At 28.0% G+C, this 13,938-nt stretch overlaps 1 protein-coding gene across 1 annotated transcript; it reads left to right on the plus strand.

The window, feature by feature from the left end:
* Nucleotides 1-482: 482 nt before the first annotated feature.
* On the plus strand, nt 483-9,143 carry LOC112688047 (high affinity cationic amino acid transporter 1-like). Its single transcript, XM_025561067.1, has 14 exons — nt 483-724; nt 1,360-1,591; nt 2,716-2,844; nt 2,969-3,124; nt 3,628-3,732; nt 3,925-4,080; nt 5,131-5,255; nt 5,336-5,433; nt 5,502-5,641; nt 5,711-5,813; nt 6,271-6,407; nt 6,671-6,837; nt 7,057-7,165; nt 8,871-9,143. Exons 1-14 carry the CDS (start codon nt 710-712, stop codon nt 8,975-8,977), a joined length of 1,779 nt encoding a protein of 592 aa, XP_025416852.1. The 5' UTR covers nt 483-709; the 3' UTR covers nt 8,978-9,143.
* Nucleotides 9,144-13,938: the final 4,795 nt, after the last annotated feature.

Genomic DNA, 13,938 nt, shown 5'->3' on the forward strand with positions numbered 1-13,938 from the left:
TAGAATGAAAGAGGTTGGGAACCAATGATCTACGAGTAAATACATATTTTTTCAGTCGTTTATTTTTATTTTTCCATAAAGACTCGTTGAAAATGATCAAACAAACCTGCTCAAGTATAAGGTCTACAGTTCATTTGAGGCACTGTTTGATAGGATAATGAATGTTAAATTCAAAATCAGTAGAATAATCTCGTAGAATAGGCATCATCTTAGACATGTCGGCGGCGGATATACCTAAAGAATGTCAAACGACATATACGTAATACAATTGCCTATACACATTCGCCGTACTATTCGTTAAGTTTATAATAAAATATTTACGATCCCAGGGAGACCATGGGCATTTAATTTCTAGTAATAATTCAACTAGGTTAGGTTATCGTGTAAGAACGGTAAACGATTACCGTTCTCACAAGATTAATCGCGCGTGGTCTGTTGATTACGGACGTATCAGTGTATATTAACTTCAACATTGTCGGTTTATAGTGCATTTACTGTATGCGAACGGGCGAAAGTGAAGTACCGCCGCCGCCTTGTAAATCGTCAATAAACGAATTTTTTCAGGTCGTATTTTTGTATTATACCGGTTTATTTGGTTACGTTCGCCGAAAGAGAGTGGACATACATAGTGGTTTATCGGCTTCGACAACAGGCTCTTGAGTTCCACGTTCATTTTCTCCGCAGATACCATACACGGATCACGTTCAACATGAAACTGTGTTCGGTAAGTATTCATGATCCACGCTTATATCATCGAATAAATTTGATAACAATTAATGTTAACATAGATGTGTCTTGCGAAAATAACGATAAAAACCGTTAAACGGTGTTCAGTTTTCTCTGTCTCTCTATATTTCCCATATGTTTGCCTCGCCTAGAAACATCATACATAATTAGAGTTATCGAGACTGATTTTCCAGATGAATTCTGTACTGCACAATAGTGACAAAACGATTGGTACATTTATTTTTATTATTTAGGTACTGCATACGGTAGCATTAGAAATTATAACTAATTAGTTAATTTATCTAGTGAATTTTATAAAAGAACTTATTTCCTTTGATTTTAATTTAAACATTTTTCTTGTTCTTACGATAATTTTAACAATTATTGATCATGATCATTTAAATTAGATAATAATAAGTTTTATTTTAAGATTAAACATGATTTGTACATCGAAATATTTCTCTTAATCGCAAACCGTTAAGTTTATTTGTTACTCAACCGTATATTATTGAATGAAATGTGAATTTTTTATGAACACTGCGTGAATTTAATTATTTAAATAACACGTTTACAACACGATGTTATATTAAAGTGATTAAGTATTAATTGATTTATTTTATTTTATTTTTTAAGGGAGCTGATTTTTGCCAAATGCTCGGGAGAAAAAAAATGCTCGTGGAAGAAATGGAACCGGGAAAAGAAAAGTTCAAACGAGTGTTAAATATTTTTGATCTGACCACTTTGGGTATAGGCGCCACATTAGGATGTGGAGTGTACGTACTAGCCGGAACTGTAGCAAAAACGGTTGCTGGACCAGCGGTAGTATTGTCTTTCGTCGTAGCTGCAATAGTGTCTTCGTTTGCAGGTACGTACTTCAATTAGTTGATTATCTTTCAATACAATTTTCGGGTCGCAAAGTTGCTTACGAAAAATTTCATCGACATTTAAAATCTAAAGTTTATTTTTAAACATTTAAATTAAAATTTTTTTTAATTTTATCAGTAGTATTTCTAGTTTACTAGAAGTTTATATATTCTTTTTAATTTTATCCTTTAAAAATCATATGCAATTTTTTTTCAAATCTAAAACAATGCTAGGAGTAACCTAGTAACTTTTTTTTACAAAGGTTAACATTTTAAATTATTATTGTATTTCAATCAGTTAATAAGGATATTATAAAAGTATTGATTTCCTTTTATTAAAAAGTTTTTTTGAATTATTTTAGCGCTAAATAAGCATCGAATATAACTAATATCGTACTTCTAAAACTGGTATAATTTCAATAAACTCGTATCTAAAAATGTATGTATTACGCGTTACATTGTAGTTAAAGTTTTAATTAGATTAAAAAAGGATATCTAACGAAAATTTTGTTGTAAAGCTAATACCTCTTATTATATACTAACCATTATGATAATTTTATACATGTATTTAAAATTATTGCTCGGAAAAATGTATTATAAATGTAAATAGCTGCCTCAAAAATGATTTATTGAAATAATAGTATTATAAAGTTTAATGATACATATTTTTTGCTATATGATTGTGTTCAATAAGTATAAAATATTATACTAAAGATTTTCGGTATTCAATCTAAGTTTGCATCGCAATGATAAACCGATTGGTTATTTTAATTCAGATAGCTTAGGAATTAATACGTTTGCACATTAAATTTCGGAAGTCTTTAACTAGAACTACACCTAATTTTAGATTTCTGTAAGAATTTATCTTTGTTTTAATAATATTATATTATTGTTGTGTTGCTAATATAATATATATACATATGTTATAACCAGTGGTGCCGAACAAAATTTTAGATTGTCTGGTAAATGGCCACCCAATTTACAACTTACAACTCACCCCACAATAGGACGTTTTCACGGCACCACCTACCACCCTAAAAATGTGGTTTGATCATGACCAAACTTGAACCTAGTTCAACGCTACTGATTAAAACAATATAATGTTTTTTTTGTTTTTTTTTTTTAGGTGTTTGCTATGCCGAATTCGCTGGCCGAGTACCTAAAGCCGGGTCTGCATATATTTACAGTTACGTGTCAGTCGGAGAATTTATAGCATTTATTATTGGCTGGAATATGTTTATCGAGCACACGATAGGTGAGTTTTGCATTTCCAATAAACCAAGCGGAAATTCAATAAAATGAAGAAACGTCCGTTTTGATGATCTTTTTGCTTGTGTGCTGATAACGATAATTATTTACCTTTTTTTCTTTTATTTTAGGTACAGCTTCTGCCACCAAAGCTATGACAAATTATGTAGATTCCTTACTAGGATATCCTCAAAAAAGATTTATGATGAAACATTTCCCGATGAATATGAATTTATTGGGCGAATATCCGGACGTTGCATCGTTTTTATTCGTCATGTCCATAGCGTGTAAATGAAAACATAATATACGTTTGGAAGAAGAAAACAAATCGAAAACGTCTCTTGTTGTGTGTTTGATACTTTCATAAAAAATAAAATCCTTTTACATGATGTAATAATAATTTTATTTATACAAGCCAAATACAAATAAACATTGCCTGTAATAAACGTGCATTTCGAGTAGAACAAATATATTTTTACACTCGAGATTAATGTGATCAGATTAAACGTTTTATGTTATTTATTTTACGTATCAATGAAGAGGATGTCAAGTTCATGTTTGGTTGTCTTCGTCTATTGGAGAACGCGAATCGAGGTGTTTAGTAAGATTTAATGTTTAAGTTTATAACGTGGAATTTTAGAAGAGTATAACTTAAGTAATATGATAAAAAATTGTTTGAACAGTTGACGTCCTCTTTACGCACACAACGAAAGATGGTTTCTCGATTATTTTAAGTAGACATGAAACATTATTATTAGGTATTTGGTTTTTAACGACCCTTGTATTTCAGTGGTTATGGCTTGGGGTGTTCGGAAATCGTCCACCCTAAACAGTGTGTGCACTATATTCAACTTATTGACCGTGGGCACAGTAGTAGTCAGTGGATTTTTTTTTGGTACGTATATACATATACTACCCGACGAATATTAGTGTGTACACAGAATTTTGACTCAGTTTTGTCATGTATTGTTTTCTTATCAATTTATTCTGTGTCGTCTTTCCGTTGTGTAATAAAAATTATTAGGTGCAAATTGCATCTGACTGCAACTGAGGCAACATTATTAATTATATAATCAACTCGTTACAGCAAAATGGTCGAATTGGTTTATTCCAAAAAGTGAAATCCCGATTGGAGTAGATGGCGGCAATGGTGGATTTGCACCGTTCGGTTGGGCTGGAATAATCGCAGGAGCTGCGAGATGTTTCTATGGATTTATAGGGTTCGAGTGCATTTCCACAACAGGTTAGTTTAATTTACTATTCTAATACATATTATATATATATATATATATATAAAATTTAGACCTTAGAATTGATTCCATAGTTAACGATCTATTGTAAAATCTTTAGTTGTTTATCGAATTTTAGCGATTTTCGAAAAATGCGGTTGCTGGTAAACATGCTTTGGTTAGTTGGTTATTAGGTGAAAAATTATTTATAGCGTTGAGAATTTAATTAATTTTTTTAATGCTTAAATTCGCATAATAATTTATATTTAAATGTCAAAGAAAAAAGAAAAAAAAATATGAATTTTGTATAGTATTTATAATTTTGTAATATATAATTTTAACTACTCGTACATATGTCGGTTATTAAATCACGGTTTTATTTTTGATACATTGAATGGATGGAGAATGTTTGTCCAGTAATAATGGGTTTCACGCGAAAATTAATCTTGTTGATGTATTACGGCAATAGCGATTGCCCTTAGCATTGTATGAAGAATGTAAGTAGATAAAGTAGGTTAGGTTAATTTAATTTTTATAGTGTGGTATAAGTTTCAAGTTCTAAATTATTAGGTGTATATAATATACACACCTAATATTATTATAGGGTGTTCTAGCATATAATGATATTAATTTAATGTAATAACCATAATACCTAATCCTACATGTGTTATTTTTTTTTAAAAACTTATATAATCTAACATACAGTGAAAACAATTATTGGATTTTCAATTGCTTTATATACTTTTATATGTTAACAACAACTTGTTTTATAAAATTGCTATTTTGATATTTGAATTAAAAATTTAAAGTTATTTTTCTTAGCCAAGGACAAGATGAGTTGATATTAAATGTTACGTTATTCGTTTGATTTTTTTTTTTTATAAATATTAAATAGAAATAAAAAAAAAAAAAATGTACGAAAATATTTTCATAGCATAGTAGGGTGGGCCTTCACATTAAGGTGCATAGTGTTTGAATAGTGAACATCGAAAAGCCTACCCAAAGCTTATCTGGTTTATAATATCCACTTGTTTTTAGTACTAGTTTGTTTCAAAATAATTTAGGCGAAGAAACGAAGAATCCAAAAAAAACCATTCCGTTAGCCATCATGATATCGCTGCTTTTTGTAACCGTAGCATATTCTAGTATTGCATCAGTGCTGACATTAATGTGGCCGTACTACGATCAAGTATAGTATTTAATATGATTCTTTGAGTGAAATCCGATGACTCGAAAAGATGGATTAAAATCGATGTATTAATTTTTTAGGACCAGAACGCACCGTTGCCGGTCATCTATGAACACCTGGGAATGCCGGTAATCAAATACATGGTTACCATCGGTGCGATATTCGCTCTGTTCACCTCGTAAGCATATTGGAAATCTAAAATTTCCCGTTTTCGTATTTCGGTTTATAGTTCAGTATCATTTTCAGTCTATTAGGATGTTTGTTTCCGATACCGCGAATTCTGTACGCGATGTCCAGTGACGGTCTGCTGTTCGAATTCCTGTCGAATATCAACGAACGTACCAAGACGCCTTTTATAGCTACCATGATATGCGGTATTAGTTCTGGTAATTATTCTGGAATGGTATAATAATTGTCTGAGGTTTTCTCTAAACGGTCTAATGCTTGGTTTTCAGGCATATTGTCGTCGGTATTTAATCTGGAACAACTCGTCGATATGACGTCTATCGGTACGCTCATAACGTATTTGATTGTTTGTATCTGTGTAATGATATTGAGGTGAGTGCATTGAACATTTGAATATTGTAAAAAATCTCACGAACCCACTGTGCTTTCACTCTATTTTTATTTATTATTTTATAACTATTTGCTTTTGTCCAAAAACATTGTAGAAGTAGTTGATTGCATTTAAACCGTGTGCTTTTTTTGGCTTGTACCATTATTTTTTGAAATATTAATAACATTTATTAAATATACAAAAAGAAAAAAATCGCCTACTATAGATTTATATTTGATTAACAATGAGCATGAAAAAAGAAATAAAATATTTCGGATAATTAATGAATATTTATGGAATTTTTACAACCGTTTCAATATGAGATGTCACAAATTTTAGCACATGAATACACAGAAATGGTAAAACTTCATTTTGAATAATGGAAAAAATTTAATAAACTTACAACTGTTTTTATTTTTTTTTATGAATATTATTATTGACCGTGCTTTTTTTTTATAGATATCGATGCGATAATGTAATCAGCCACGAATTAGACGAATGCGAAACGTACAAAATACACAAATGGTTATTCCCAAACACAAAAGTACCAAACTCTGATACTCAATATATGTCAAGAGTGCTTATTGTCATTTATAGTAAGTTTTTTAACATAGTAGTATAGTGTTGTAGGATTTTTAGTAAGTTTTTCGTTTGGTATAATTAATTAATGTTAATTGAAATTACCGAATTGTTTCTATAAATTCGACAACGCAGTATTCGTCTTGAATCATATCAAAAATATTGATTTATAATGATTTTAAATATAATACTATGTCTCACTATTAAAATATAATTATGTTTACAGTTCTTTCCTGATAAAATTATAATATTATTGATTGTTTATGTTTATGTTATAAAGGTATTACGGCTTTCGTATTTTGCCTCTGCATGGCAAACATCGAATGTTACGATGGGGTATATATGTTCCCCATAACAGTCGTAATCGGAATTTCAGTCATAATCTTGTTAATTGTACTATTAATGTTGTACCGATTACCACAAGCAATCGAGACCTTACCATTTAAGGTGAGAAAACAGACACGTTACGTAGCAAAAAATCGTGTTCGGATTATTTTGCTTACGTATATACGAGTGTATCACAATAACGAAAATAAATTGAACATTACACGTTAAAATAGCATATAATTAAGTGTATGTTTGTCGTGCGATACGTTTTGAACTGCCATCTTATATTTTCCAAGCAAAATTTCTGCTGGAATAAAAAATTAAATTGTATTATTCTAGGTACCTTTGGTTCCTTTTGTTCCGTGTTTGAGTATATTTCTTAACTTGTATCTCATGGCGGAGCTTAATATCAAGACTTGGATAAGATTTGGAGTGGGGCTCGTTATAGGTAAGCATTAACGATTTGTTATTGGTTTATTTATTATAACAATTTTGCACAGGGTTTTCATCGACACCTGACATGATTTTAAATTGAGATCAAATGGTTATGCTCGTATCAATGCATAATGCGAGGTTAAAGGTTCTATGGGTTGATTCAATAATACTTCCTTTCTCGGGTGTATCTACGTATTCGGTAGAAAGGTAGAACATTACGCGTGGGATGTATAAAAATGTCTGCACAATTTTTCCGGCAATCAACGAGAGCCCTCTACCGATGAATCACAAAGAAATGAAAAGGCACAGCGGTCGGTGCGCAAAACCGCCATATAATGAATCTAGAATAAAATATCCAAGAACAAAATATCCTGTACTAAAATATCTAAGTCAAAACATTCAAGGTCAAAATATCCAACGGATAAAATATCCAGGGATAAAATAACCAATGTATAGGACAAGATATCCAAATAAAAAAATAATAAAAATCTGTATATATGTAAATAATTTTTTTATTTTTTTATTTATTTTTTATTTAGATACATTGTTCATTTTTAAATCAAAATTAACATTATTTAATATTTTATAATATAGTAATAAAATAGTAATATTAAAAATAAAACTGTGTTACGTTGTAACACACTACATATAACTAAAGATATAATTATTATATAACACAACATATTATTTTTATTATTATTATTTTATAACTGTATTATAAAGTATTATTAATGTTAAATGTTATTAAAATGTGATCTAAAAATGAACAATAATGTATTTAAAAAAAAATTTATACAGGTATTAATAATACAGATTTTTATAATTTATTTTTATTCGGATATTTTGTCGTTTATATTGATTATTTTATCCCAGGATATTTTATTCATTGGATATTTTAACCTTGGGTATTTTGACTTGGATATTTCGTCCCAATACCCTATATGATAACAAAGGACAAAGACGACGGTATAAACATGATTTGGAAACTAATAAAGCAATCCGCTGCAGAACGCATATATAATCGTCACTGCTAGCATACACCCTATATCTCTTTGAATCTCTATCTCTATCTTAAATCCCTATCTCTTTATAAAGATCAAACCTTTAACGAATGCGAGGCATCAACACATTCCGCTGTAGAGACACCGATACGCCCAGAAAGAAAATCTTTTTTCGTTTTATTATTTTATGGTATTCGAATAATGAGAATGACTAAATTATTTTTTATGCATATTTATTGGGTTTGCATTTTGTAAAAATAAAGATGTTTAAAAACTTTCCATCGGACATATTGTGTCACAATATATATAGTTTGAGTTTGGGTGGGCAGACTGTTTGGTATACTGGAGGCTATATTAAAGTCCAAAGGCTACCCTACAAAATATTAAACGGAATTATGTAATGATTTAAAAATATGTATTTAGTCAAAATTATTGAAGTGTACGAATGTTTATTACTATTATATTTATTATTATTATGATTATTACTGTCGTCATGGTTTTTTTTTCGTAATAGATTTAGTAATACATCAATTAAATGTCAATGTTGATTTATTGATTAAAATAAAATATTATAAAGAAAAGTTTATACTTATTTAAAAACAGGGACTGTACGAATACTTTTTATAATCACTGTAATTAAGTTACTCATATATTAAACTTGAAGTATTATTTAAGATTATTATTTTTTTGAGCTTAAAAATAATTTTTATTTTATAGGGGTACTTATCTACACATTTTATGGTGCTTGGCACAGTTTGGAAGGTATTAAACAACGAGCGATGGTCGCTAAAGTAAACAATAACGGGTTGAAAATTCGTCACTAAATGTCCGTTGTTAAATACAACGATTTTTATTTATGTGTATTGATTTTTGTTGTAATAATTATAACGTGTGTTTTAAATTTTTAAAGCATTAAGTAATGCAATCAAAAATTCTACTTGTAAAATTGTACAAATCTTATGTTAAAAAATATTTGTGTGTTATTATTTTATATATGTAAATTGTAAATAAATATGTTTTTTTTAAGAGTTTAAAATGTATTATAATTGTATTAATTGTATACAGATTATTTATTCAGCATTGCATTTACATTTAATTATAATTTCAATTGAATAGGTTGTATACGTAAAGAAACCTTTTAGAGTGAGCTGTACAGTTTATACAGCCCATAGATTTTAAGTGAAGAAGACTGTCATTTGCATGAAAAATGTGAAAATTATTTTCAAATATTCAGTGGGTTAATATTTCACCTTTTAAGTTAGTTAATAAAAGTAATGTTATTATGCTGATACATGTCATAAGACATGTTTTTCGTTTGCGTAACTCGTTAATTACATATTATTATTAGCGTTTTGTATTTTGACATAGGAAGATCACAATCATTTAAATGTAATTTAAAATGCGGTCTGACATGGATGACAAATTTTAAATTTGCTCGTCTGCGAATACAAAACTGACAGATTAAAATTTGTCAACGTATGTCCCTTTCAAATTATTGGTATCGCTGGTTAACTTAATACGATGTTTCTTAAATTATAAATCATAATAATAGGAACGTTGTGATCAAATGTAAATATTATAATCGACACAAATATTTTGACATTTGTTCGTACATTTTTGTGTACCTCCATAGTGTCTAATAAAGAAGTATTAAAATTGCCTATCTATTGCGCCGTCATGTTATTCAAAATGTAGTTACAATTTACATATTTCATTTGGATAGAATTTATACTTTAACGGTGTTCAACTATATACGCGTATTAAAATTGCTTATATCATTGTCATCGCATTATAACAATGATTTTGGTTTTTTTTTTTTATATATTGTCTTCAGTTGTTTAAACAATCTTGTTGTACATAAATAATTATTATTTATATCATTTACTGATACTATCGTAGGATAATTAATTTTGTTCGTATAAACGCTACATTTTTTATTCTTGTGCTAACATTTTTTTAATGTAATTATTGTTATTGTTTGGCAGTATCTTTTAGTAATAACAATTATTTTAACTAGAAAAAATATATACTCTAATACTTTAAAAAACCGTAAATATTACATGAAAGGCAGATCGATTAGATATTATTGTATTTTTAGTAACTTATAATAGATAGATATTCGTTAGGAATAAACCAAGAAAAATCCAGTAATTTTATGTAATTTTATGTAAATTTAATCTAAATTTTAATATATAATATGAAAGAAAATAGTGATATAAAGTTAATTATGTTAACACTTGAGATCGTATTTAAGCAAGAAAATATGTCGAATAAAAAAATATAACTATTAAAATACGATTGGAGATGGATACTTAATGTGCAACGCGACATTTTATTCAACAATAGGAACAATCATATATATAATAAGATCATAGTCAAGCCAACAAAAAATAAGAAAAAAAGAGTAACATAGACTTTAGAATAAATTTGAATGGCTGGTACATATATTAATTATAACAAGGTCGTAAGAATTTAAGGTGTTAGCGATTTTCGAGCAACTGCAATTAGTTACACTTACATCGTTTTTACCGCAAGTAAATTTCATTTTTTATTTATTTTTTTTTAAGCGGCTTATTATACTTATTATTGTGCTATACCGAATGGCAAGAATCCAAATAAGACACAGAAAATAATATGGTTTTTGTCGTAATGAAAATGTAAAGAGTCACGATATGCATACCAAACTGTTGCACACCATTAAATTATATTCTTCGAAAATCCGTGATGATAATAATATTTTCGAGTACCATTCATCTATAATTATTATTATTATAATTATTATCGTGTGCTATCGTATATTTTAATTCTACGTATCAATTAATTTCGGGAAATTAATTATAATGTATAGTCTACTGATACAGTGTACAGAAGTAATATCCGAAAGTCATTGATAAAAATAGTATAGATTGCGATGGTTTGCAGTAGCGTGAAATTTTGAGAAATGACCGTCGATAACGAACTAAATTTTGATACTGTTCTGGTAGCTGATGCATGACGCATAGACAGGCATTCTCTGCAAAAAGTTATTTACCAATTATAAATATATATTAGACGATGTAACTAAATCATAAATTTTATAAAATTTCGGACTTTAAATAATTATTTCTAAAAAGTCATATGTGAGGACTTTGGAAGTATAAATTCTACATCCTTCTCTTATTATACTTACTGAGGTCAAGTTAATTTGAGAAAAGATACTAATTCCGTTCTTTTTTTTTTTTTTTCTTTAACTAATGAACGAAATGTAAGCATATTTTTTAGGAAATAATACATAAGTTACACAACAAATGACACAATAAGATCGATGCATGATAAAATTTGAATATTTTAAATGTACTATTAATGTTAATTTTTTATAAAGATCATTGAGCATAATTATACTCTTCAGGACAGATGAGTAAATATATTTCCTGTTCACAAAAATATTTACTTTTAATAAAATTTAGGAATTAAATTGGAAGTTAGAAAACTTGCATATGAGTTTGATTGTTTTCCATCGAAAAAAAATATTTTTCTGAAGAGAAAGGGGTTGAAATAAAAGAAGTTTATTGCAAATATTATTCAGCACCTTATTGGAATAAGTAAAGAATTTGATCATAATTTTTTAAATTAACAGCAAGTTACACATCAAAATAATTTGTGGATTAAAGGCTTATTTATTTTTAAATATTTTTATTATACTTATTTTACATATGAAATAATTGTCATTTTTGTTGCAAAATATTCTTATATAAAGTAACGTATTTAAATTGTTGAGACAAAGTATAGGAATTTTACGGCAAAAATGAAAAAAAAAAGGGTTTATGAATAAAAACCTTATGAAATGCAGCACTGTATTGCCAATACGAATATGCGAAACGGTGGTAGATAATTTGATAAAAAAAAATGCATCAATACATGTCACATAACATTATCTCAATGTCGACGTATTGTATTATAAAATACTCCAATAAAATAATTGCTTCCTATGACCAACGTTTTGTTATAAATTGACAGTTTTTCAGCATTAATACGAACTGACTTAACAAGGTTTTTATATTATGCAATTGATCAGTTAAGGACAAAAGATATCAAGGGTTGTTAGTAACAACTTATTACGTGTTGCATAATTTGACATTAAGTGGTAGGTATATAAAAAGCTATGTAAAGGAAAGATAACCGTTTCCATGAATTTCTGTATTGTTTGCTGTTTTATACAAACATAGGTTATTACACGATTTCACCTTTATTTATATTTATTTACCAAAATAGATAAAGAAATATCAATTTTAAACATTATTGTCGACATGCGTTACACCACAACTATTAAATTATAACGATTTCCAAATAAATCTCAAACAATTAATAAAGTATCATCATAATAAAGACTGTTGAGTATTTAATGATATATTTTCTCTTTATCTATTAAAAAACAATACTTTGTCAAAATATTTGTATTTTCGGATATTGAAATTGTTACGCTAAGGAGTATAGTCTAAATGTGATGCAAATAATCTGTCTTCTTTCGACAAAAGAACAGTGTTTTCTATGCAAAAGTTTTATAAATTACTGAAAGTGCTGTAAAAAAAAAAAAATACTTAAGTGTTCCATTGAGTATAATTCATAATTATAAAAAATATAAAATCAACATTTCAAACAAACGAATCAACATTTTTATTTGTAAATTTTTTGATTTTGTAAATATTAATTTTCAGTATAAATGTCGAAAATATAAATATTTTTTAAAAAGTTTTCAAATATTTTAAATTATTTTTTTTTTATATTTAACTGTTAGTTTTATGCTAAAGTTCATTTTTTCTTGAAAAAAATTAATGAAGTGTTGTACTTCGAAATGTTGTGGAAATGACGTAAGAGTACCTACTATTTAGCATCCTTTTGTTGTAGTATGGGGTCAAGTATACTTAAAGTGACCACGTCCCGTTTTTCATATTATTGTCCTATTGTTCTTTAGGGAATTTTGGAGACACTAAACTGTCCCGTTTTCAGAAAGTAGTAAAAAAATAATAATTGTCAATATTAATTTGTTGATGAATTATTGTTTCTATTGTGTTTAAATAGTATGTGTACATGTGGCATATAAATACTGTATTACTGTATGGTTTTGTTCCTAACCATAATAGCACTTAATTTTTAATAATTATTAATAAAATAATTGTTAATCATTAAACTTTGTTAAAATTATGAAGATTTTTTTTTGTCTCGTTTTGACTAAAAAAATACATATATCGTCATCTTGTATACGCATTCAATATTTTAAAAATATTTTTATACTGATGACAACTGTAAATTAATTGTTTCGATAATTTTTAGGGACTCTGGTAATGAAATCGAATATATTCTTCAGAGTTATAGACAAATAATTGTTATTGGCTTACTATTTGAAATCTTAAGCAACAGTTAAAGAATTTTTCAATAAGAAAGTTAGTAACAAACTTCAATGATTTGTAAGATGATTTGAAAACATTTTTTGTTATTTCATGCTCTGAGTTATTTTTTCCATCTTGATATTTGTTTATCAAATCGATTTTACCGGTTGAGCAGTTTTCATCATATCTACTACACCTACTCAATATTTTAAGTTGTGGCAAGTTAAATATTCTGTAGAACATCATAATGTTTGAATACATATTTTTTTAAAGATATGGTGTGTGGCTAATTTATGTTATTTTATTTGAACAACACCATTGAAGTTCTTACATATATAGCCTGACACGTCACTAAATCGTACATTAAAAAATGTAAAACCAATGTTAAGTCATCGAATTCGTTTGTTAATTTTTTTTTC

The sequence above is a fragment of the Sipha flava genome, unplaced genomic scaffold (assembly GCF_003268045.1).
Source record: "Sipha flava isolate LNK unplaced genomic scaffold, YSA_version1 36_pilon_pilon, whole genome shotgun sequence".
Lineage (NCBI taxonomy): Eukaryota > Metazoa > Arthropoda > Insecta > Hemiptera > Aphididae > Sipha > Sipha flava.